Below are 24566 nucleotides of genomic sequence, written 5' to 3'. Positions count from 1 at the left end.
TTCAAATTTGAGACGGGCTCAAGCACGTGGCATTCACTTCCGTTTGAGCAATAGTCTCAGCCAAGCACCTTCTCCACCGCCGAGAAGGTAAACGAACGACGTTTTCATCGCTATCTTTTATCTTGGTATTAATACGAGTCTTGGCATTGGAGTACAGACTGACTTGAACTCTTGATTAATTAGTACAACGATTTGAGAACCGCGGCCAATTTCAATTGATTCAATTTTAAATCGGCGCGCCTCGATGTTTAGGTGCGGGTTAAAAATTTATCTACCACTCCAACTGTCATGAGCAAAACAAAAAGTATAATATAAAATGAATTAATTAATCAATTAATGAAAGGAAATAAACGAACACCACACACCCAAGTAGGAGGTGATAAAACAATAAAGTGAAAAAAAAAAAATTCCTCCGGGTCTAGCAGGCGTCGCGTTGATTATTTCTTTTCGCATCCACGAATCTCCGAGATCTTAACGACGTTGTTCGCGATCATTACAGTGCCGAGTCGGACGGTTTTAGAACTGCATAAATTAATCCAGACTCCGCAGCACTATCGCGTCTTAGTACCGTATATACTATACAGTGGCACAGTTACATGTATATTCTTGGATTTTAAAACAAAATTCTTGCCTGATCAGAGGCGAACTCTCTAATTAGCCATATATGAATTCTCTTTAATTTTGTATCAGCTGACGGAGAAATTCGTCGACGAAACAAGATACTGACTTCGGCCAACTCGACGGAGTTTGTCCAACGCTCACCTTGTAATCTGGTTATGGCGGGTATTATCTTGTCGGGTTTATACCAGAGGCATAAGAGATTTAGACCATATCGGGGGACAAGACTTAATCGAAAGAAACTCGCCGCCGCGACGTCGGTATTGAGTTGCAGATTCAACCCGATCGCTGCCACCGTCAGATATGACTTCTCGTATTAACGTGCATACCGATTCCGTTGTTGGCATTAATACGATGGTGTTATTATACTAGCTCGCGCATATTGTTACACCTTATTTACGAGCATGCATGCGGACACCCGCACGAATGTCTGTGTCTTACAGGCGAGGTGGATTGCTAGTGTCTTCTTTCTATCTGCACCCTGTCGGAATAGCCTGCATGTGCAACGAGTGAAGAAGAAGAAGAGTGATGAGATGTTGAGAATTACAGACGAAGAGGACGCGACGCGAATTCTCTACCGACCTGTACCTAGTATACGGAGTAGGAGAAGAAGGGAATCGTCAAAAGCTTCGTAGCGACGTGTCAACGCGGCGATCCAGCTTCTTCTCGACTCGGGCTGATGCACTTAATTGCTAATTATACTCGGTGAGTGGCCCTGTGCTGTGACTCGATTCTCGGACTGTTGCGAGAATTTTCGAGCGAGTTTGTTACCTACATCGCGGTTTGTCAAGGCGGCTGCTGTTGCCGCTGTTGCTGCGGGTTACTTTTACTTTTGAAACGGTCTTGCAGGATAGAGGGTTATACCTGCCTCGAGCTGAGATACACTTCGCCGCGGAAAGAATTCTTCGAGGAATCTGCGGCCGCGCGCGGACGACGCCAATTAACTGCGGCAAGAACGCGTCCGCGTAGTCGAGTCGAGACGCGGAGAGAAGAGGCTTCTTCCTCCCTTCACCTCTGACTTTCGAAATATGCATTTTCATGATCGATTATTTTTAATGCACCGGGCCGCGAGGATTTCCTTACAACGCTTCTACAACTTTACACCTGCGGTCACGAATGTCGGCGCAAGAAAGAGAGAGAGAGAGAGAGAGAGAGAGAGTCAGCCTTTGCGATATTATATTATAATACACGTGTTAATATTTTTATTATACATATCTACCCATAGGGACACGCCTGTCAAAATCTTGAGAAGCAATTTTTATGGAAAGCGAATACACACATGGTATTTTAATACATGCGTATGTAGGTATATATGTACGTATGTATGGATATGTATGAGCCACGCGGCTCTTTCCAGAGAGTAAATCATACGCCGCGGTAGCTGTTGTATAAGTAAATCGCATTTATGACCACTGCACGCGTATGATAATATCACCCGGGCGAAAGAAAGACGGAAAGGCTCAACCCCGGTGGCCGGCTTCGAGGTAGGTAGGTAGGTAGACGTCCTTTCGTTTTCTGCCAGTTTCTTTTTTTTCTTTTTTTTTTGTTCATTTCTTTTTCTTCTTCTTCTCTCTTACCCCAGATTCTTTCATCTCTTTCTCGGACGAGATAATTGCCGCGGGATCTAATATTTTCTACGACCGCGAGCCGCGGGGTCAGCCGAAACTAATCCTTATTCTAATTCTAATTCGAATTCTAATTCTAAATCTAACCTGTCCAACAGCCGGTCAGACTGACGGACGCTGACTGGAGACTCACAAAACGACAAATATCCATCCGCAGCGCGTGTCACTCGAAGCTCTACGTTTAGTCGGATTTCATGTACACAAACGAATTCCATTACGAGTGCCTAGTTCTGTTTGTGCAACACGCCGAGCCGCGTGGCTTACCCGCTGCACGCTGCTGCACCTTTGGACTCGGTTCGATTTACGAGGAATTTCTCCTCGATCCTATCTCCGGACACCGTGTAACGTAATAAAAGAGACACCCCCGTTGGTTGCCGTTTATTGTCACTCGTATGCATTTCTAATATACATACCTTATGCCGTTCGTTCTGACACACATGATTAAATCTTCACACCTACTTTTACTCGGATTATAAACTTGTTGAAATTTTCTTATCCTTCTTTAATTAACTACTTTGCTTTCGTTTGGACATTTTTAATTCTTACAACTTGCACTTGTGCATGTAAATTTTATCATAATATATGTACAGGTTACCTTGTTATATATACTTTCTCTTGAATAAATTCGACCGTCTTAAGCTCATTTATCTTCGTGACTAGATGAATTATGCTTGCAGTTTTGGGAAACGAGGGGAAGAGAAAGAGAAAAATGCTTATCTTGTAAACCAAAACGGTCTTACGGTAATTATGCATCACCGCGACACACATACCTATACCTATACGACGTATGATATCTGCGGTAAAAGTTGCGGAGAGCATCATTTTTACAAAAGTGAAAACTACAAATAAATGTGAAATACATTTCGCATCCGGTTGTTTTATTAACATATGGTATTTATCACTCGGGAGTATAAATGTACAGATTTGGACACCCCGACGATCTAAATTGTCATTGCTGTAACGTCTCGTAAATCACTGTGTAACGACTTGCCGAGACGGAAAAAAAATCGTAAAAATAATGGCGAAATACCGACGAGTCGTGCAGGACTCGGTCGCTCGAATCGAGGGAATTTAAATTCGTTTGCAAAATCGTGCATTTAAAATGAAACGAACCGTTCGACGACGGTGGAAAACTAACGATCAGTCATGCGCGGTGACAGCGCCGAGCAAATCAATCGCCTCTCGTCTGCAGTCTACGAGCATTTGCGTCGATCGAATTCAGCCGAACATGTCACGCGTTGCGTAATCCTGATGGAAAATTATTTGTTTTGCAACGGCTCGTTTTAAACCGCAAATTTTGATCGGTAATTGAGCGACACGACGTACGTCAGAAAGCATGTACGTGCATGGCGGCTACTAACGACGGCAAGTTGCGTCAGAAGAGCGTTGCAAGATATTAATAATCACGCCGATGATAATGGCTGACTAACAATATAGCTACTTATTCATCACCGTTTACAACAGGTGATAAAAATATCGCAAACAGTGAAAGAAACGAGAGAGTCGCACGGCGATGACGCAGAACTCTGGAGCTTTTCTCAGCGAACCGCTTTTGTGTACGTACCTAAAACAACACGTAGGTACATGTATGAGGGTTATCATCGTTTCCTGTATATGTATAAATACTTGAGATGTTATTATATTCTCTTAAAGATAATTTGTCCTCGCATCGCTACCTAATTGCCGATTCTTGTAGACGTGATAATGCCGAAGATATTTTGCTCGGTCTTTATATTATTACTTCGACGAAATGTTATTAAGCTATGGAACTTATCACGGTTAACGATAAAAAAAAAAGAAAAAAAGAAACATGAAACCGAAACCGTATTACCGGCGGGATGATAATTTTTGTTTTCGTTCTTCTAATCATGAAACCGGATGTTATTTTACGAAGAATCCTCAATATGACAAAAAAAAAAATAGGATCCGTATCTATTCTACTAGATAAAAGAGACTTTGAACGACAAAATAATTCGAAGTATAGGTATTGGAATATTTCTATTTTTCAATTGATAGTTGATAGTTGTGACCCAAATCAGCTTAAACGATTCGATTGTCATAAGGCCTGGAGTAATAGGTAATATATTACCGATCGCGAACGATTAACGTAAAGATATAATATACAACGTGTATAATTATTGGTGTTCGACGATAGATCGGTATCGTCTCCCCATGCATGTATAACGGTGAACTCGACCCGATTTTCCGTTATATCAGTAAATAGAGTTCTTATAATCCTCCCCACAGGATGTAATATCTAGATCGTCGTTAAGAAATACATATACATATACATATATACACGAAATATTGTAAAGTGCAGTGTATAGTAGCCGATGGATCCAGCTCAGAATCAGAAGCGTGCAGCACGTCACACTCAGGAGTCGCGTCGCGTCACGTCGTGGAGAAAGCTCTCATCGTCGTCGTCGGTCGGTTCGGTACCGAGATGCATGATGCCGTCAACTGACTGCATCACATGTGCTGCTGGTGCTACTTCACCATCGTCAAGGCAATTAAATACACAGGCAGCGAGATCTTCAGACACGTCGCTTGTCTTAGAAATTAATTACGATAATTGCGGAACTGCAGCAGGCGCGAAGTATTTCCGCGAGTTTCTTACCTCGGAAAATTGCGATGCATCTTCGTTACTTTGCGGTGCGGTATTTCCGGAAAATTTGGAAAATCGAGGCTATACCGCCGCGCGCTAATTTGTCTAACCGCGGTTCAGGTCTCTCGACACTCGTTCCTTGGAAGAACAGTTTCGTAACCACGCAAGCTGTTCTCTTCTAGGATTATAACGGAGATCTCTCTCTCTCTCTCTCTCTCTCTCTCTATAGGCTGGCCCTCATACATCGCGTTACAATCAGTGTTCTGTAATCAATCGGACGCAACGGAGCTCGAGGTGATGATATCTAACGCGTGACACCGAGTGCATCATGCAGGAGTCTGTTGCACCGAGATCGTGGCAGGGTGTCGATACGATCGGCCTCATCTCCTTCAGCTTCACTCTTGATCACGAGTGCGGGAGTCCGTGGATAATTCGACACTGATCGGAGCTTTCGAATTTCCCTGAAACTAGACTAGGCTAGGCTAGACTAGACTAGACTAGACTAGACTAGACTAGACCAGACCAAACGACGCATCCTGAGGACTGAATATCTTACTCATCCGTCATCGTACGACACGAACGTCGCTCGTATCCTCTTCCTCCTATTGATCGTTCGGGTGAAACAGCTCGTGTACCCAACGCTGCGTCAAATCGGTGACACGTTTGACGCGCGGGTGTTCCACCGGAAATTTGGTATACAGGGCAGCCAGGATCGTCGTACTCGAGGAGTCGAGTTTTCGAGGGAATTCTAGCTTAGTAACGGTTCGCCTCAGCTCAGATTAAACTCGGAGATATCGGTCCTACTACGGTGCACCAGCCGAACCGCAGCGCAGCCTCATGACTCTGTGGTAGAAACGGATAATGGAGAACGCGTGGATAATCAGCAGAAGTTTACGACTATCATAATTCGCAATTTAGATTCCATTACTATTAACTGCCATGCCCCTCTCTCGCTGCCTGCTGCCTAGATTCACCGTTTCAAATCTCTTGGACAACGTTGTATCGTCTGTATGTTCGTTAACTCGCTGTGGCTACATACCCTGTCATATTACGTGCACGCCCCCGGCACCCCTTCGTTCGATTATTGTCGCGATGTAGCCATTTCTTCCGAATCTTAATATTTCATTTTTGCCTCCTCTCCTCCGATTTATACCCCAGAAGTATTTCTCTCATCTCGGGTATGTTCTTCTTCCTTGATTTCATCGCGAATATAGGCCACGATGCATAGCACGAGGCTATGAGTAATTGTACTGAAATAAATTAATTTCGAAGCCTAGCCCAAGTTTGTGAAAGTGAAAGACTTTTTATGCTCGTTTTAACTGATTTTTCGATTTCGGAAAGCGGATGGTCAGCTGCAGTTGTGGCGATTTGGGAAAAGGATAAAAAATCATTTCTTCAACATCGGGACATTAATTATAGAAATTAATTATAGAAATCTTATGTGTATGTCTACACGACGCGTATACATGTATAACATGTATATATATGAAATGAAATTGAAAAATCAATTTGTACCACTTTCTACCGAAATACTGGCTCAATTAATTAACCTGAAAGTGACAAGAAACTAGTTTTTTTATAATTTTTCCCATCCATACATTAAATTTCTCCAAATGGAGAGCGGCATAATATATATATATATATATATATATATATATATATATATGTATAACGACATCACTGTGTATAAATTTTGTATAACTTTCTGAAAACGCAACACTGCAGGCATATAATGTTTCTTTTCAAACTACTTATCGAATATATTCTATCATCTGATATAGGGAAAATAATTCTTCATCTCGTTATAAAAATCGACAGATATCACCCGAAAATTTTTATCTACTTCAAGAATTCGTTTTTTCCATGCTTAGGCGTGGGTAATAGATCGTGACTGAACCGACATTGAAATAAAGTTTGCAGTCGAATCTAAGCCCGCATCACTTTCGCATTCTATATTATGTGTAATACACAACACAGCGGATGATCACGTCCAATTTCTCTCTAATTCAAATCAATTCAACTTCGCCCGCATCGCGCTTAAAGGTTTGCGCAAAATCTTTAATAACTAGGTAAAAAGTGTTGAAAAAAAATGACGAAAGGACGAGTTTCGACGCGGAGGAGGTCGCGTTCGAGTCGCGTATCGGATCCTCCGCGTCGGGACGACTCCCACCCTCCAGGTCCAGCGTGTATCCCCGTCTTCCTTTTGTTCGGTTTGCCGTGGGTACGTTCACGCGAGGGTCTGCATTGTTTCGCATTTTGCTGGTGCTCCCCGTTCCCTCCTCTCCTCTCCTCTCCTCTTCTCTTCTCTTCTCTTCTCCTCTTCTCTCCTGCACGTCACTCAGGCATCGGTCTCCTCGTCTCCGTCTTCGTCTCGCTACCGCGTACGCATTGCACGGCCTTACGTTGATATGACGAGGCTCCCTACGCACTGCACAAGCCTAGAGGGCGACGCACTCTCTTCGACTCTTCTTCTCGTTCGCGGTTATCTCCTCTCCTCTCCTCTCCTCTCCTCTCCTCACCGACAACTTCCACGACGATGGTTTGGCTGTATTTGCACGCCTCGTACCTGCAGGTTCGCCGTGAAACTGCACGCTGCATTGACCACGATACCACCGGCGAGACTTCACCGGTTCACTGAGTCATCCGTGCACCGGTCGTCGGTTGCAGGGCGATCGCTTCCAAGAACGGAGATTCGCGTTTTAGGACACAGGAAGTTGAGGTGGGCGAAATTCCGATGAATGTCGTGCACGGACGTTACGATTTACGGTCAGGGATCATCAACGATGTGTTTGCGTTTTGTCTGGATGATATTACAATGCGCGCGCGCGTGTGTGTGTGTGTGTGTGTGTGTGCAGGGTGATGGAATCTAACCTTCCTGCGATGATATTGACACTATCCCGTCCGGAAAAGCTGAGTGGAAATCAGAGGAACGCATGTCTTGAAGGAATTACCGAAATCGGATTCTGCGACGTTCTTTCACTTGCCAAATGTAAAAAGACGAGAAATACACTGGCTGTGAAATGTCACGAAAACAATTCACCTTCAACTTCCTTATGTTCCTTTTTAGATACTTCACTTTGCCTAAAATCGTGGAAAAGAAATATATCAGAGAGACTTTCTATATCGGAATGTATAATCACCTAATAATTTGACGAATTTTCAACGGTCAGTGGAAAACTGGTATACGATTTGAGATATGTTCGACCGTTTAAATTGCGGTGGTGACCAAATTCTCTGACCACATTTCTGGTTTTGACGTAATGGTGCAAGATATGATATGTGTATACGTATACATATACATTGTATTCGTGTATAATGTACCTACAACGCCACAACGATTTACCGTTGGAATACTTTATTCCAAATATTTTACTTGTTAACGGTAACGTAGAAAAATGTTTTTAGATAAAAAGTTATGTGGTTTATGATTACGGCGAGCTCATATACTCGAATTCATTTCACTTTGAAGCTGTGCAGTCATGGCTGTCCGTCAGCATTCGAACCGTATATACGCACTTACTTGTGTAGTTTTTCAAACAGATCATCGGAATCTCAGTCGCATTTTAAAAGTCATTTTTGAATAAAGCTGGTGAAATTAGGTTGGTATTAATTGAACCTAACGATCAAGAAACGAAATTCATTCAAATGAACGCATTCGCACGTTAATAATTTTCCATTTATCGAAACCTTGTGGCTCACATAAATACAGGTTCGATTATCATGTGCAGAAGTTGTACCTACGTGGCAAAGCGCATCGAGTGCAACCTTCCACGGTCTAATGAGGCTAGCTGTAACTGTAGCACTATAGACATAGTAAGACTGTAAAACACCTCTCGAATGCATTCGGAGTGCATTAGACATTACCGGCTGAATTCAATATCGAGTCAATTTCTCTTCACAGATCCTCCGGTGGCGCGGCTTGATTCACTTTCATCTATCGAAGTCTTTACCTTATACATATACGTATACATATATATAAATATATATAAATATATATATACACTCGTATCATATCAGACGTCCCTTTCTCTTCTTGTCCTCGAGAACTTGTAACCCTGTTTTTCTAATTCCGATCTATCGTCGGCGATAACTGTTATCTTCGCTCTCAAACTCCGCCGACTCGCCTCGCGGTGTCGGGAGGAGAAACCCGCACCTCGTAACTCGTTCCTCATACCTGTATTAAGCCCTGCGTTCTGTTAACGCGCACCTACGAGACACACGCCGCCATGCATTGCATCTGACTGTAGTCGTCATATTCACTGATATTGAAATCTTCTCGGCTTCCTGGTTTCGTTACAATTCGCTGAGTTTATACCTGCTGATTAGAAGTCGTGTAACGCAGGTAGGCTTTTTCAGAAAAAAAAGTTCTACCTGCACAGTTATCAACTGGGTCATACCTTCGGATTATAGGTAGGAAGTGCAGGTTTTATGTGCGAACATTTTATACGTATTTATAGAGAGTCTAAGCGCGAGAATTTTCTGTTACGTCGTAAATAAACTGAGCGAAATATCGAATTACTTTTGCTTTTTGGAGAACTTCCTGTGGTTAATTGGTGTTGAAGTCTGAAAAAATTGCACAGACCAATTACGCTTCCGCACCGTTGGAAATTTAATCACAAAAGGTTTCATGAACTAAAATTCAGGTGAGAGGATTTGAATATTCGTAAAATGTGATTTCCAGTTGATACTCGTTTATACTGATAATATCGGTTGTTTCAATACTCAGACTAAGTGACCCGTTGATGTTTAATCCAGTACAAAACTTTCGTTTCGTTTGATTTGATTTCTTCTTTATTACTAATTTATGTAAATAATTCTGTCGAACAAGAAAAAAAAAAGTTAAAATACGAATAATAATCTACTCGTCGATCGGGAAAAGATCTTCATTTCAATAATAAAATGTAAATACGTAGTAGATTTCAAAAATTAAACAACTTTCCAATGTATATCAATTGCTGAACGTTGAATTTTACATTAGTTCGAAAGTGTGTATATAATAACCACTCTCCTACAAAGATAGAAAGGAATTAGATTGATGTAGAAATATTCTCGTCAACTTTTTTGAGACTTGGTAATTTCTTTTTGATCGTAAAAAAAAAACGCGTCTTAGTCATGTAGGAAAATTAATTTTATCAAGTATTATAAAGTATAAAACTCACTCAAATTAACTGAACCATAGAAGAAAAAGAGACTAATGAAAAGATAGACACGATATAGTTTTGCTAATTTCAAAACGCACGCTAATTGCAGAATGCTATCGATGTCCATCAATTACTCTTTTATGCAAACTAATTTGATGCTAAAAAATAGGGACAGTCATTTTGACGTTTAACTTTCGAATTACACAGTTATGTGTTCCCAGAACATCCAATAACATCAAAGCTGTTTAGCCCAGGTCGACATGAATTTTTCACAAGCTCGTACGCACGAAAATCCGTGTCCGAAAGAAAACTACAACCGTATAGCAGTGACCCACTATATGGAATTGCAGGTCTAAGGGTGTCTCGTTCGGGAAGCCATAAATTCATTCGAGTAAGCCGATATATCATCGGCGCTATTTAATTTACACCCCAAAGCTATGGCTGCCGGTATATACATACATACACATATACATATGGGTATAATGCTTATTATAGAGGCACTGAATCCAACGTAGGTTGTTTCAGTTTCTCCTCTTGTAAAAGTTTCCGTATTTTCCACCTCGCAATCATGCTCTTCTGCACTGCGGCTGATTGCTTTATGCATTATTATACCCAGTTACACCGCATGCTGCACGGGGCTTGCACTATCACTATAGTCCTTCTTAATTGGCGATTAACCGTCAAACGTATTGGATATTAATTAGAAGGAACGACCAGACGGCGGTTGAAGACCACGTAGCTCATTCACAAGCCTTTCGTGCACTATATGTACGCACGTATACCTACTGCCCGCAGTGAGGACGGTAAAAGTCGAAGAGATTTCTCCCCTGGCATCCTTCTCTTCGCAGGCACCGTCAGCATCCTGCACGTCCTTCCCTTAGGTTAGATACGCAGCCCATTTCCGAAGTGCGTAAACGACAACCTATGAAGGGTTTAGACAAGGAGAAGCATCTCATGTGGGTTTTCAACCCAAAAAGTATCCACCCAAAAGCGAGAAATAGCGGTTCAACAGGTCGCCAGAACAATAAGGGTTGAAATGTAATTGGTGCTAAGCAATCAGGGCGCAATCCGATTCGCGCTTTTCTAGAACCTTCGCTACACACAGCAACGCCACCTTAATTTCCCTCTACTTTATGGACACTTTCTATACACAGAAATGGTCCTCCTTACCGGGACCGCGTGAGCAAAATTCATCCTCATATTCGACGACGTCCACCCGAAGCTGCGACGCATGGAAGCCAAGGTGCGGCCAAGGAGCTCCGGGCGAAGTCTTCGATGCGGTGGTCCGCCGGCTGCCGCTGCGGCCTTTAGCCTGTCCGTCAGCTTTTCTCCAGTGAAAGCTTCGCTTTATGCGCCCGATGGTGCAGCCCAGCCCAGCACAGCGTAGCGCAGCGCAGCGCAGCGCAGCCGCTGTCCCACGGGGACAACTTCTCGAGCCGTTGAAGCAGTCTCTGCTCCGCCTCTGTCTCGATTATTTTTGCGAATGAATTATTTATGCCGAAAATATGCACCTACAGGCATTACGTTACATGTATTACACACACTCCTATACGTGGATACTCGTCCAGATTTATCTGTTACACATACTCCGCAACGCGAAAGCTAATTTCCTCGGCGATTATATTATACCTATACAATTCATGACGCTCTTCGGTCATTCCTGCTGCAGAGGCGTATATTTTTGGCTAGTGAATTGCTATAATGTCCGCGGAAATTGTGCGAAATTGATGGGGATCACGGTGTTTAAGGTACGTGCCGTTTCACCGTGTCTCAAAGGTCGTTTCTGCTCTATTGTTTATTTTTACCGTTAAAATAACAGCTTTCAAATAAAGTCGTACGAAATGTCAAATGTTTAACTTGTAGTATTGCGAGCGGTGAACACGAACTCCAGACAGGACTGAGTAAATAGAAACGAACCTTAGCATGGGCTGGGTCTCTTAATATTACCGCAAACAATGGACCAGCTGTTCAGGGCTCACCGAGCACCGTAACCAGGGCAGTAGCTACACCGAGTTTGCGGCTCTTGTGCACGCACTTAGTCGTCTCTTGAGCATGCGGTATATTTTTGTTGCTGCACGTGAAACTCTCGTTTCCAATTTCACGTTCGATTTTTATTCGATGCCTCATACGGGCATTAACGATCAACTTTTCCTCTTGCGTAGGAATGCTGATCAAATTTTTCATCTTTTTTCAACCGTTTGGAAAAATTTAACATTTCATTACCGACTTTCATTTATTGATTTCATTAATCTCGGTTTGTTGGGTATTCTTTGAAAAATTTTTCAAAACTTGGATGAAAATTACAAAAGGCGTGGCTTCTCGCGAAGAGAATCGAAACGATAAACAATATCGTACCTTCATGACCATCATGTAACGCCGTTCAATTTCCGCATATACCTACAATCCGTCCTTTTCACGGGTACTAATAACGGCTAATAAAACTCATCACCATCAATCAGTGAGACGCGAATATCGGCGGCTCGACAAGGTCGTCGATGAAGTAATTAGGTGCACACGTAACATTGCGCATGCAGCGTTGACGTGTTTCGTTCAATTTCCTCTCATACCAATGCGCATAAACGAAAGTTAATTAATACCGTAGAGGTAGTATAATTAGCAATTAAAGTTGGCAAAGTGTACAGTTGCTGCGCATTGCGCAAGTCCCCCAACGACTTAGCCGAGAGGTTGAAAAATGAAGATTCCTAGCCGCATCTCACAGACCTTCGGATGAATTAAGAGTGCTGGATGTATTTAACGAGGTGACGCTGGAGGGCACGCGGTGCAGCAGGTTACCCTGCGATGGGCGTGTCTCTGTAATATTCTAGGCTTGATCTTGCAGCCACTAGCAAGCCGAGACCGCGTTTGCGGAGATAGATCTTGAACGTAAACAACGACATTGCATGTAGGCGCGCTGAGTGAAATCTGATTGAGGATAAAACGATCGGGTATACGCGCGTTTCTCTGTTTCTCTGTTCATCTTAAATAAAAATCAGTTATACATATGCTATATGCACCGCAATTTCCTCGATTCGAATGCAACGCGCGGCGCGATATCGTGCTGCTGGCACACTTTGGTCCCGCTTTGGCATGCGCTCGGTCACCTATCCTCTCTTCCCTTCGGTTCAGGGTATACGTAATGCAACCAGATTGCTGCGAACGCCGGCGTTGTAAGACCATCTCGATTGGAGACGCATCAGTTGCAGGTGTACGTCGAGTCTAAATACTTACTCTTGACAAAGTCCTTCTGACCCACTTTCCGTTGCTATAATTCCTCTTCTTACACTCTGCAAGTTCCTGCGGCGCCTACAACTCTCATATCTATATAATACCAAATTGCTGCGAAACGGGATTTCCGTAACGAAGTTTATGCTGTTTGTGCTATTACAAAGTCTTTTTCCAACCGTAATTATAGAGATTTTATCTACAATTTCAGTGAACGAGAATACGTGCGACCTGAGTTTTTGCTCGACACGGTATTATACTTGTATTCTTGGTGCTCTTTTTCGTGCAAGAATGGATTGCAGACAAGTTTGCACGCACCGTTTAGAGGGGAATAGCTAAGGGAGATACGGTTGTATTTTTCACGGATAATTTATTAACCATGAATGTTCAGTGAAGCTCAGTTGCGGCACGTCGTCTGCTGCGTCGGGTAATGATTTTTTTTATTTCTGTAACAAATCATTGTCTTTAAACTGTTTAAACTCTTAAGCGTACACTTTTCAAAGCTTGGTCTACGGTCGATAGATGAGCTAGTCGCTTTAATATACTTTATTTACGGTTCATTCAGACACGGTGAATATAACTCGTGTATCATGCACATGGTAGCCACATGCTCTCTGGAGGGGTCATGAAAGAGAGCATATACATTGTCTTCCTAGACAGAAAAGGATGAAATAAGAATAAAAATGAACCGCGCAGTGTCCGTGGAACAAGAATAAGAAAAAGCAGAGGAAGAAGAAGAAAGAGGAGGAGAAGAAGAAGAAGCTGTAGAAGAGTAGACGAGTGCATATGTGAGGTCAGCGCTGTAAAGCCAGAGAGCAGAAGCGCCCCTTTTACACGAACCGAACAAAAACGCGCCTGTCTGCTTCAAGTTTCATTTTCAACGCTTGAACTGCAGAAGACAGAGAAGTCCAGGCTCTGCTCAAACAGATTTCGGTCCGAAGCGCCGGCGGCCACGTCGATGTATAAATTTTACGCCTCAGTCTGCACCTACCAAAGGATTCCGATTTATCAGTGGCTCGTTCAGCCGTGGCCTCGAATTGCCAAGGAATGACCAATCGTTCAGGACGTATTTCCCAAAATAAGGGAAAGCGCCGTCGTAATATAATTGCACGCATCTCAGCAACAGTCCGAACGACATTCGATCTGCCTTAGATATTGTTCGACAATTCACCGAAAATATATCCCGATCACTTCATTCCACCGCGCCATGTTGTTCGATCGCAACACGATGCTGCGTCTGGACTAACTCGTTAAGTATTCGAAATTCTATTCATCGCTGTCTGCATCGCTATATTTGATTTTTTGTTTTCTTATTTTTTATTTATTTTTTTTTTTCACTTCTCTGAGCGGAGGTCAAACTTTTTGGCAGACCTCGTGGTCGTGTATAATAGTTTTTAAATTGGCTGGACGAAGGAACTAGAATAAAAAGAAATTGTGGAAAAAAACATATTTCGTTTCCCCGCCTGCGGACTCTGAAGGAAGGTTGGATGGAAATCTTGGCGAACATTGTTTGCCTCCCGTGGCGAGCGAAGATCTGAGAAGTGATAAAAAGAGGGCATCATCATCAGAAACGATCGCGTCTCGATTCGAGTTGGCAAGAATTTTTGACCTTCTTCAGCTCGTTCGGGATTCCAGGATACCAAGCCTATACGGCACGCGGTACAGAACGGTAAATCGATTTTCTTCCCTCAGGAGTGCCGTGTCACCTTGTTGTATACACGTCTACATATGTGTATATACATGTACGTACGTATATACTACACATATACTCATCGAGAGGCAGTTCTTCAACGCGTTCTATTATATACACGCGTCTTTCAGTAGCCATCGCCGAGTCGATTTCGACTTTGAGAAGAAACGCACGACGCTGGAAGAAAGGAGGGAAATATAAGAAAAGGTCCTGCAGTCGAACGAACCCCTCCGTCGTCCTGCGGACGCTGTAACGGTCCCATTAGGGCTGTTGCTGCTGCTGCTCCTGCTGCCGCTACGCTCCCAAACAATAAATAATTACCAGGGGTACGATATCCAACCGAGCATGGCGGTGAGACCAGGTTCACGTATAGACGGCCTAGAATAGCTCCGAATGGAGTCCTTCGCGAACCCCAGGACGCGGAACGGGTTCGCGTATTGCGTCGTTACACGGCTAATGTCCTCGAGGTTGCAGAACGGGCATTCCCAAGCGGAGGCTCGATTCTCCCGTTCCGATTTATCGCGTTTTCGCCTTCCGAGTTGCAGCCTTCAGCCGCGGAAAAGGTTGAAAGTCCGTGTTTAATTTGCATACTCCGAAAAGCTGGGCTGTATAACCTTGAGTCAACCACTGGATCCATTATACTAACGCCTGTAATAACGGAAGTGATCACCGCGTTGTCACGACGCCCGACCGGATGTCGGAGACATTGGGATGGCCCGATGATTCGACACGCGTCGGGTCCCAGAAATCGCCTCTTACTATTCATTTTCTAAAAGCAAGAGTTTCAATTAATAAAAACAGCTAGTTTTACTGAACGATTAACACTAGTCGTTGCAATAAACAGCTTCTCGACCGTAATAAAGTTAACGGGTCGTTATACACTCCTGTTGAGACATTTTTTCATCGAGATACTACAACTTACAACCATAATGTGTATTGACGTTTTTGTTGCTGCTTTTAATAACTTTTTTTCTTTTTTTTTTGTTTGTAAATTTTTTCAAAAATGTTAATTTCGACAGGACGAGTCTGATATAAATCTTCAATTCTTTAAATATACAAGTAAATTGTTACCATTCCAACAAGAAACACAGCATGGCTTGTAATTTCATTCGAATGCTCAAAAGCTCACGAGTCGATTGACTATAATTTTTCTAACTTTAAATCAAAAGAAGTTTTGAAGTGAATAGAAAATAGGATTGATTGACAGTATCCAGGAGTCAAAAATAATTGTAAATTGAATATTCGGGGCGTTGTTGAGTGACCGAATATCTCTATAGATTAGAAAGATTTAAGAGAGATTCCCTGCTCTGTGATCTCTCCGAAAAAGAATGAAAGAAAGAAAGAAAAAGAAAGACAGAGAGAGAGATGAAGAGAGAAAGGGAAACAGCACCCGGTGCGGTTGCCGGTGTGTATAAAGGTATACACACAGAGCAGACGGGCATGTAAGGCCCAAGGGAGAATAAGTCTCGTTACTATGGCGACCCGGGGGACCGTGGGGTCCGGGAATGGGGGGCCAGGGGCAGACGTTCGGGCTTCATCGCTAAGGTTCGGAGCTTCTCGGTCGACGGCTAAGCGAGGCCAACCGGTCGCTCGCCCGCCACGGTCTCTCGGCGACCAGTCGAATTCCGTACGTAGTCAGCGATCGTGTATGACGCTCCGGGAGCGTGCCAAATGTCGTCTGCATACGTATAAGCGGGCCGATATTAGTGCTGGACCATCTTCGCATTCGGAGCTCGCGCCGCGTCAAGTTTTATATCCACGTATTTACTTTTCGCCAAAGTAGAAAGAGAGAGAAATAATATTACTATTGTTATTATTATTATTATTATTATTATTAATATTATTACATTAATCGCCCGACGATTCGTTATCACGCGAACCTGCGTATATTTCTACGCTGTGTATAAATAAGTAATACCCGGTGAGTTGGGGGGGAAACTGGGTGTAATCGGAATACACGGAGCGGGGGAGTGGGAAATTAAAAAGGAAACCATTCCAGAGATCGATAATTCGTATCGTCGAAGAACAGCAGAGTGGGCCGGGGTAACGTCGATCGGTGAAGTGTTAATTACGTGCTCGCGAGTACAGTGCAACTCGGATATTGGGCTTGAGGCGTGCGTGAGGCGGGCGACAGGATTCGGGACGAAGCGAAGATCGTCAGCCGAGGAACCGAATATCTGCCCGTAACGATTTCCGAGAAATCGAGTTCGACTTGCTGTTGGAACCAATGGAATTCATTCAATAAAACAATCTAGAACAAACCAGATATTGAAAGCCATGATTGGAGTTGGATCGCAGGCGTGTCTTTTGCGGTAATAAATCATTGGCAGAAGGATCTTTCCGATAAGGGTTCAAAGCCAAGAACCGGGCGTAGCTCTGCAGTGATGAAAGTGACGTGATGATGGAGCTGCGGGATGAGGAGAAATTCGACTGTTGACGATAAGCAGTTGACACGATTATCGCCGAAAGGGTGCGAGATCCGTTTACGCCGGTAACGTGGATCACTCAACGTCGGGATGACTATGTTCGGTACTTTGGTACAGCGGCTGACGTCACCCGTCACGTCGCCCACCTCGTCAAGAAGACGTTTCAAATCACCGTCCCGATGGGAAGTGCAGAGCGATCCGGAGGACGAGGTAGCCCCGGTCAGGAAGTCGAGGGCCAAGCATCTACTCGACAAACGCAAGAGCAAGAGTCGGGCTCGTGGACTCAACATAAGCGAACCTCAGCCATGCGCCACCCCCGTAAATGCCGTCGCATCACCAGCTTCCGGTTGGCACGAGGTCGCCTTTCCACCCCTCAGGGGCACCAAAAGCCTCGGACGACTCGACGGCATGAAAGAGGTGAGCCTTGCTTTCTTTTGGCGTCTAGGACCAGGTGGTTTGATAGAAGAAGTTATTCCGATCACCACCCTTAGGATTGATCGATAATTTGACCTGAATTTCCACCCTGACCGAAAGCTCCGGCGCTCTTTAATCGCGGGATAAGCGCCTTTCCTGCCTTCCTGCCTACATCGCGATGTACATACAACGTGAAACCTATATCTGTTGAAATCCTTCCATATAAGGCGGCACTTCGCGCCCGCGGGGCTTCTTCTTCTTCGTCTTCTTCTGCTTCTTCTTCGTCCTACGGTTCGGCATTCCGAAAGTCTGAATCAAACCGGGGCTTCGGTTGCGTTGTATACCTATGTGGGTATAATAATCGGGAACCCGACAACTCGTGGCTAAACACGCGAACTTGAACGATCCTTCGGAGCAAACTCACTCCTTCTCTCTAAATTCCACAGTGCTAATGCTTCTCGTTTAGTTTTGATTCGATTTCATGCGAACTCCGATACTTACCTGCTTATAATCTTAAATTGAAAAAGTGTACAGTCTACACAGTCAAAAACCTTTCAGCTTTTTCACTGGGAACGAAGTACCACTCAGCGAGTTACACGTGTTACCGTTTGAAAGAGCTTCCCGACATGTATAAGGAAATTTGTTGTAACATCGAGTCATAGGCAAGGATCGTATAATTTACTCCGGTAGGTGTTACCCGCGTACCCACCGAAGAAACCAACGAAACATGCATAAGGTACTATCCATACACCCGCTGTCCCTAGTCATTATCCTTATAAGAATGGAGGAGTTCGTGCTGCTGGTGCTGCTGTTGCTCTGCTGTTCCTTCTACTGCGCAGGGAAAAATATCTTAACTGTAAACATGTGTATACGAAAAAAAGGGCTCCACGGCACGATGCTCGTCAAGAATTATGCTTATTATTCTTATTACGGAGGTAGGTAGGTAGGTAGGTAGGTACACATTCCCCTGCTCACAAGCACGCACACTGAAACGAACACACGTCGGGTATACCGTATCTGGAAGAGTACATCCCGTGTTCATATCCTCTATTCACCGGACTTATTTCTCTAGTTATACTATAGCTTGCATACTATACGTGCGAGTATGCACACGTGTATATTGCATATATGTATACCTTGCACCTTGGCTCGCTAATTGAGGTTGTGCCGTGACCGCAACATTTGCTTGATCAACTCCAACTGCACTTGATCCTTCTCCCCAGGTGTAGGTATCTGTAATAATGACTCATTTTCAATTGCGACTCCTGCAACAGTTCGCGTTTTATCGACCGATCGTTCATGTCGACGGTATTGCTGTACTTTCTATGGATATTTTTCTTCTTCTTTTTTCTTCTTCACAACTGACGTTTCCACTGCAATGTCACCGATCCAGTACCGCACAGCGCAGGAACGACGCCTGTTCCGATCCGTCCGGTGCTCGCGGAAGTGACGTATTATCGCTTCGGGTGATATACGACTTTTACTCTGCGACTCGGCACCGATACGATAATGCCGCTGCTGTAACGGCCCCCGTTACACACGAGAAAGCTTGTCGAGGTGCAGAGATTCCTATGTTATTTGCCAGCCGTGTGCGTGCAGCGAGCCTGCTGCGTTCGGTTCTTGGTTAGGGCACGCGAGAAAGGGAAGCTGCGGAGAGAGAGAAAGAGACGGAGAGAATCGAGGAGAAAAAAGAGAGAAAGAACTCTGGAGAATCTTTTGACCGGGTAGGATACCTCGCGTTTCGGCTTCCAAGGACTAGATCCGGTCCGAATGCCGGAGATCAACTTATAAGAACGAGATACGAAAATCTTTTATTGACCAGGTGAATGCGTCATGAGGAAAAGACGCGTCATAGGAGGGTGGGGAGTGCAATGCGCATGGGGTGGTCGTCTACGAGTGTGCTGGAACGAGAACGAGAAGCTGTCCTCACCTTCTTCGCAACAACGATTAGACTTTTTTTAAAAGACTATTATTGTTGGAATAGAACCACGTGTGGTTCGTATGAATCTTGATCTCCATGAAGAGATTACTCCGGGACGTTGACGTCATCAATCTCGTTCGTGAAACAAACGAATACGAGTTCATACAGGCCACAGAAGTACATGGCGCGTCCTTAATTTCCTCGGAGACGAGGTCGTATCGCTATTACAGCATGTAATGTCGGTGCACGCGAGGTCCCTGGCTTTAACCTTTAACGCGTGACTCGCAACGTCGTGCGTTGACAACGCGATGTTGTAGTTTATACCCATTTCTCGGCTTTCACTCAATTTTCAGGTCACCGGTTGTCACCGAGTGACGGAGTACCTCGTGGTCCTCGGAACACTTCGTTCCGTATTCTTTTTGTTGCTTAACTTATGCGCGCCGATTTTCACTATCGGTCGCTCTATTTCGGCCAACTCTTCGAGACTTTATCCCTTAAATCCGTTATTCACTGGTCGAGTTTATTCATCATGCACTTTGGATTGAAGTGCAGAAACTTATAGAGTACTGTGTATGTACCTAACAGGGTATTCGTATGTCTGTTACCGAGCTGTGTGTATAACAGTAAACAGCGAATAGAGAGTCTTCGTCCTGCTCAGTGAAGCTGAAAGTGAAGAAATCTAGCGCCGCTCGTTGTTGTCCCCTGTATTAAACACCGTTGCCGCTTTATGGACACGGCACATACTCGCATACTTTATAACAGACTCGTTGCCCATCCAATATATCGAAATGGAAGTTTGAGAGACCGGTAGCGCCGGAGATATTATCAAAATAAAATCATACTGAGCCAGTGAAGCCACAGAGTTGGTACATCAAACATCTTAGAAAAAGCTGTAGAAGCTTTAGGTATAATTCAAGCACTGCGATATTTACGGATGAAGAATTTTTGAATAGCTGAACGGTATCCATTACACGATTGCTCACAGCTGGTCTTTCAAGTTTCAAGACATCTCTTGGGCACAATCGTACCGAGTTGAGAAGAAAATTGAGTAAATTTTTTTTTTCAAGGAACGGAAACAAACCTGCAAAGCGATTACAGTTAGAACCTAACGCTATATTCCTCCGATTCATCTCACGTCAACAATCTTCTTCTTTATATCCACCTCATACACATCCATACCTCTATACCTACCACGATACCGTGTGTTTATAGCTGTGAAAGGAAACGCCTGACATATCTTAACTTTTACTTGATTAGACCCTCAATTAGGCGGGTCAGCTACGGTAATAAAACGGTGCCATTCGTAGGAATTCTCTCTCCACAATTGAAACAGTGCCCCTTATACATGAGAATTTAAGCCTCGGGAGAAAGAAAGCCGAAGATGGTCTCGTGTGTCCGAGGAGGATCCCGCTTTCGTTTCGTCGTCAATTCGTATTATACATCAGACGGTGCTGCGATGCCCGGCTTTCTGCTGCCATGCCATGCCATGCCATGCCGTGCCATGACTGGGCGATAACGAGAGAAGGCATCGCATCGCGTCGAGGAGCGGTTAATAAGTGGTAACCTGTTACTCCAACTTGTTAGCAAGTTGCCCAGGTGATTGTGTTGAGCTCGACGATCGACTCGACTCGACTCGACTCGACTCGACTCGACTCGAGCGGGTGTCTCAAGGCTTCGGTCGCGAAACCCCGAGGGTGGGTGGCAAATTGCAGTGATACCGGAGCTAGACGCAGCGGGGTATGTATCTACTTCCTCGTTGCAACGGGGAAAAGCGCCGCTGCATGCTTGGGATATTATCCCCCGGGTGACCGGGAGGCGTTGGGACGGGAAACTATACGGCAATTAATAAGAGCGCTGAGTCGAGAGATGCTGCGAGGTCCGACCTGTAAGTATATCTCGAATCCATACACCCGTAATTACGAACAGACCGGGGCACAAATCACGCCCGGGTAACTCGAAATGAACGCGCGCGCGCCTCGCTCGATTACCTGAGATTTATGGAACCGCTCGCTTCTTCTTCTTCTTCTTATTCTTCTTCTTCATCATCTCCTTCTTTCTCTGCCTCATCCTCGTCGCGCTTCACCTTTTCACGATTCATAGCCGGCTGGATAGAGCCTCCTTGCTGCTTCCTTACGGTTGCGCGTAACCCTGCACCATACTGTATTCGTTCGTTCAACGGTAGGTGTTATGAGCGAAACCGATATCAGCCACGACTGCGTATATCCCGTGTGCATCACCGTAAGCATCGGAACGATCTGACGACCGCAAAGAACTTGACATTCTTTTCCTCTTCGCTTTCCGATCATTGATTAATCATCCGTTGCACTGTGATGCAGGTATGCGTAATGATTCACCAACATTTATTAGGCATCAATTTATTCGTCGAATAAAAATCGAAATTTACAGGTTTACGAAGAAGAATTATTATCCTGAAGTTTAGTAACGTTATCGTAACTATTCATGCTGAGGAAAAATCGTTGTTTCGCGATTTTTTAATTAGTAATAAAACACATTCATATTTCAGAACTCCTTTAAAACAGTGTTAAAATTGTGTTGAGTGTGCCAATTTAAGGTCGGAGCAGAACAATCCGTTGGCTTTATATTACACACTTCAATTACTAAAACGACAAAAACGTTGAAGAAGGTAGAAAAGAATAAGAAGAAAAAAAAATCACAACGAAAACAAATCAGAGCATGACCGAATTCTTATTTGGCTTGTAAAATAATGACAGTATACATATATAGATTTAATCCGTACCGATGCCCTTAATCTCTGTATTTCACTCTCGGTGTTGGCGAAGGAATGCGGTCGGTTGTTGTTGTCGCCGGCGCTGCTGATCGTTGGATATCGTCTAATCGATGGAGCAACTGGTACAAAAGTGGGAGATAACAAATGACGGTTTGTAAGACAAGAGCAAAACCGAATGGAAAAGAAAAGAAAAGAAAAGAGAAAAGTGGAAGAAAAGTAGACGGAATTGAAACAACCAACAGCAAAATGAAAACCACGAAGAATAAAGAAAAACAAAAACAAAAAAAAAACAACACAACACAAGGAGATGACGTCGATGCTAAACTGTTGGCGTACAAGCAAAGAGTTTGGGTAAAATAGTTAGTCAGGAAGAATTAAAAGACGAGAAAAAGAAAATGAAAAAGGAAATAATCTTCCGCGTCTAGTCCCAGTTTCTCTTTTGTTTGGCCTGAATCTAGCATCTACAGGCGTACGTGTTACAGGTACCTACTATACCACGGTGATGCGGAGGATCGCGGCACCGCTGCTGCAGCTTATCGGTCGTAGGAAGTTATGCCCTGGAGGAGAAGGCACGTTTCACGCGGTGTTACCGAAGCCCACGAAGACTTGGCGCACAAGCGAGTGTCTGTCCGTCTGTCTCTCCGTCTCGTGAATCAGGCACAAAGCCCTTTTTGTCACTATACGTCCATTCTCATATAAAACTGAGGCTCTTTCCTTGGGCTGGGTTAGGGAGCGAGCGAGGTGGGCCTTCCTTACCTCCGCCTATCTTTGCCCGGGAGTCCCGCAGCCTTTTGGAGTGGAAGAACTCCTTGCCGACTCTGCTACGAGCTCAGGTCGATCCTTTGTTTCTGGACAAAGGTCGCCGCGTCTGTGGTCATGTCCTGGTATTTTCCGGCACGTGGAAAGAAAATCTTCCAGTTCTCGTTTTTACACACCCTGCACGCACAGGTTCGAGCTGTCGACCTCGCTGCTTCGATGTTTCGATTGGTAATGTTGGTAACGTTTACGACGCGTAATGTGCTATGTGGTGGCCTCAGGTGAGGGAGTATCGAGTTACTCCCCAGTCGAGAAACGGGGACGAAGATGCACTTGGACTTTTTACTGCACCTGAATCGCCGCCGTCTTGTTGTACAGCGATGGACGGAGAATCCAACGAACCGAACCGAGCGTTAGATACATGCGCCAAGCGCAAGTCCGTTGACGATTGTACTGGGTCAGGTTTTCTCTGGCTATGTGGGGAAACGCCGGATGGTACGGGACAACGGGACGCGGCAGAAGAAGAAGAAGAGAAAAAATAAGAAGAATAAGAATCTCACCCAAACCGAGCCGCGAGGAGTTAACGACGCTACATTAGCCCTTTCCAGTTTCCAGTTTACCCGACTTCTTTATACCTAATTGCCGCTAATGTCAACGCCCTCTGACTTCGTGGTCACCGGCTGTGCGCTTGTAGCGTTATGCGTTAGTCAGACAAACTCGGTTTTTGACGCGCGTTTTTTTTTTTAATTTTGATATTTATTATACATGCCTACAGCGAAAACCATCTTATCTCGAGGTTTGCTATGGAAAAGTGAAGAGTACGAAGAATTGAAGCACTCAATCATGACCAGTTATGAGGATAACTATTTAGTACCTGTATATCTACTCCTAGTTGTTCACAATCGCGGCATTACGATCCAGCGATATCGCTTTTTTGAAACGTCATAATCTTATAATCTTAACTAACGGCGCAGGCAGTAATTCCGCGCTCACAACGAGCCAGCTAAATCGCGGTGAAGTTCGTAGTTTCTTGATACAGACACAACCAGCTACATCGCATGATAGGAATACCTAATCACCGTAAACTCCGCACGATTCGATTCGGCGAAAAATTGTTTCTATTAAGATTGAATGAAAACTATAGAGGCAACGATTACGAGTGGGAAGAGAAACGAGGAGGAACAATCGACAATGGCTGTGACAAAATTTGGGTCAGCATGATCGAAACGTGAGCAAGCTGTTAGGTTAGGTTACACAAATAACGTCTTTGGAAATTTCGCCTACCACTTTCCGAACAGCGACGTATTCTCGGAATACCAATCATTCGGTACAATTTGTCCGATATACGAATGCGTCATTTTCTGGCCATTTGCATTCCGGCTCAAGCGATCGAATCGCG

The 24566-nt window shown here is 44.2% G+C and overlaps 1 protein-coding gene across 3 annotated transcripts in view; it reads left to right on the top strand.

The window, feature by feature from the left end:
- LOC124416673 (rho GTPase-activating protein 20-like) overlaps positions 1-24566 on the top strand; it is a 153256-nt gene that overhangs the window by 60667 nt on the left and 68023 nt on the right. The window contains exon 1 of one of the 3 annotated variants that reach the window (XM_046897950.1): positions 17181-17744. The exons of the other annotated variants lie outside the window; for them this stretch is intronic. Coding sequence (XP_046753906.1) covers positions 17418-17744 — 327 coding nt within the window. The 5' untranslated portion in view covers positions 17181-17417. Of the gene's footprint in view, positions 1-17180; positions 17745-24566 lie in introns of those variants that run through there. 3 annotated transcript variants of the gene reach the window in all.

This window comes from Diprion similis, chromosome 2 (assembly GCF_021155765.1).
Source record: "Diprion similis isolate iyDipSimi1 chromosome 2, iyDipSimi1.1, whole genome shotgun sequence".
In the NCBI taxonomy this organism is placed as follows: Eukaryota; Metazoa; Arthropoda; class Insecta; order Hymenoptera; family Diprionidae; genus Diprion; species Diprion similis.
The sequence above is the reverse complement of the archived record's forward strand: the minus strand, read 5'-3'. Positions and strand labels throughout refer to the sequence as shown.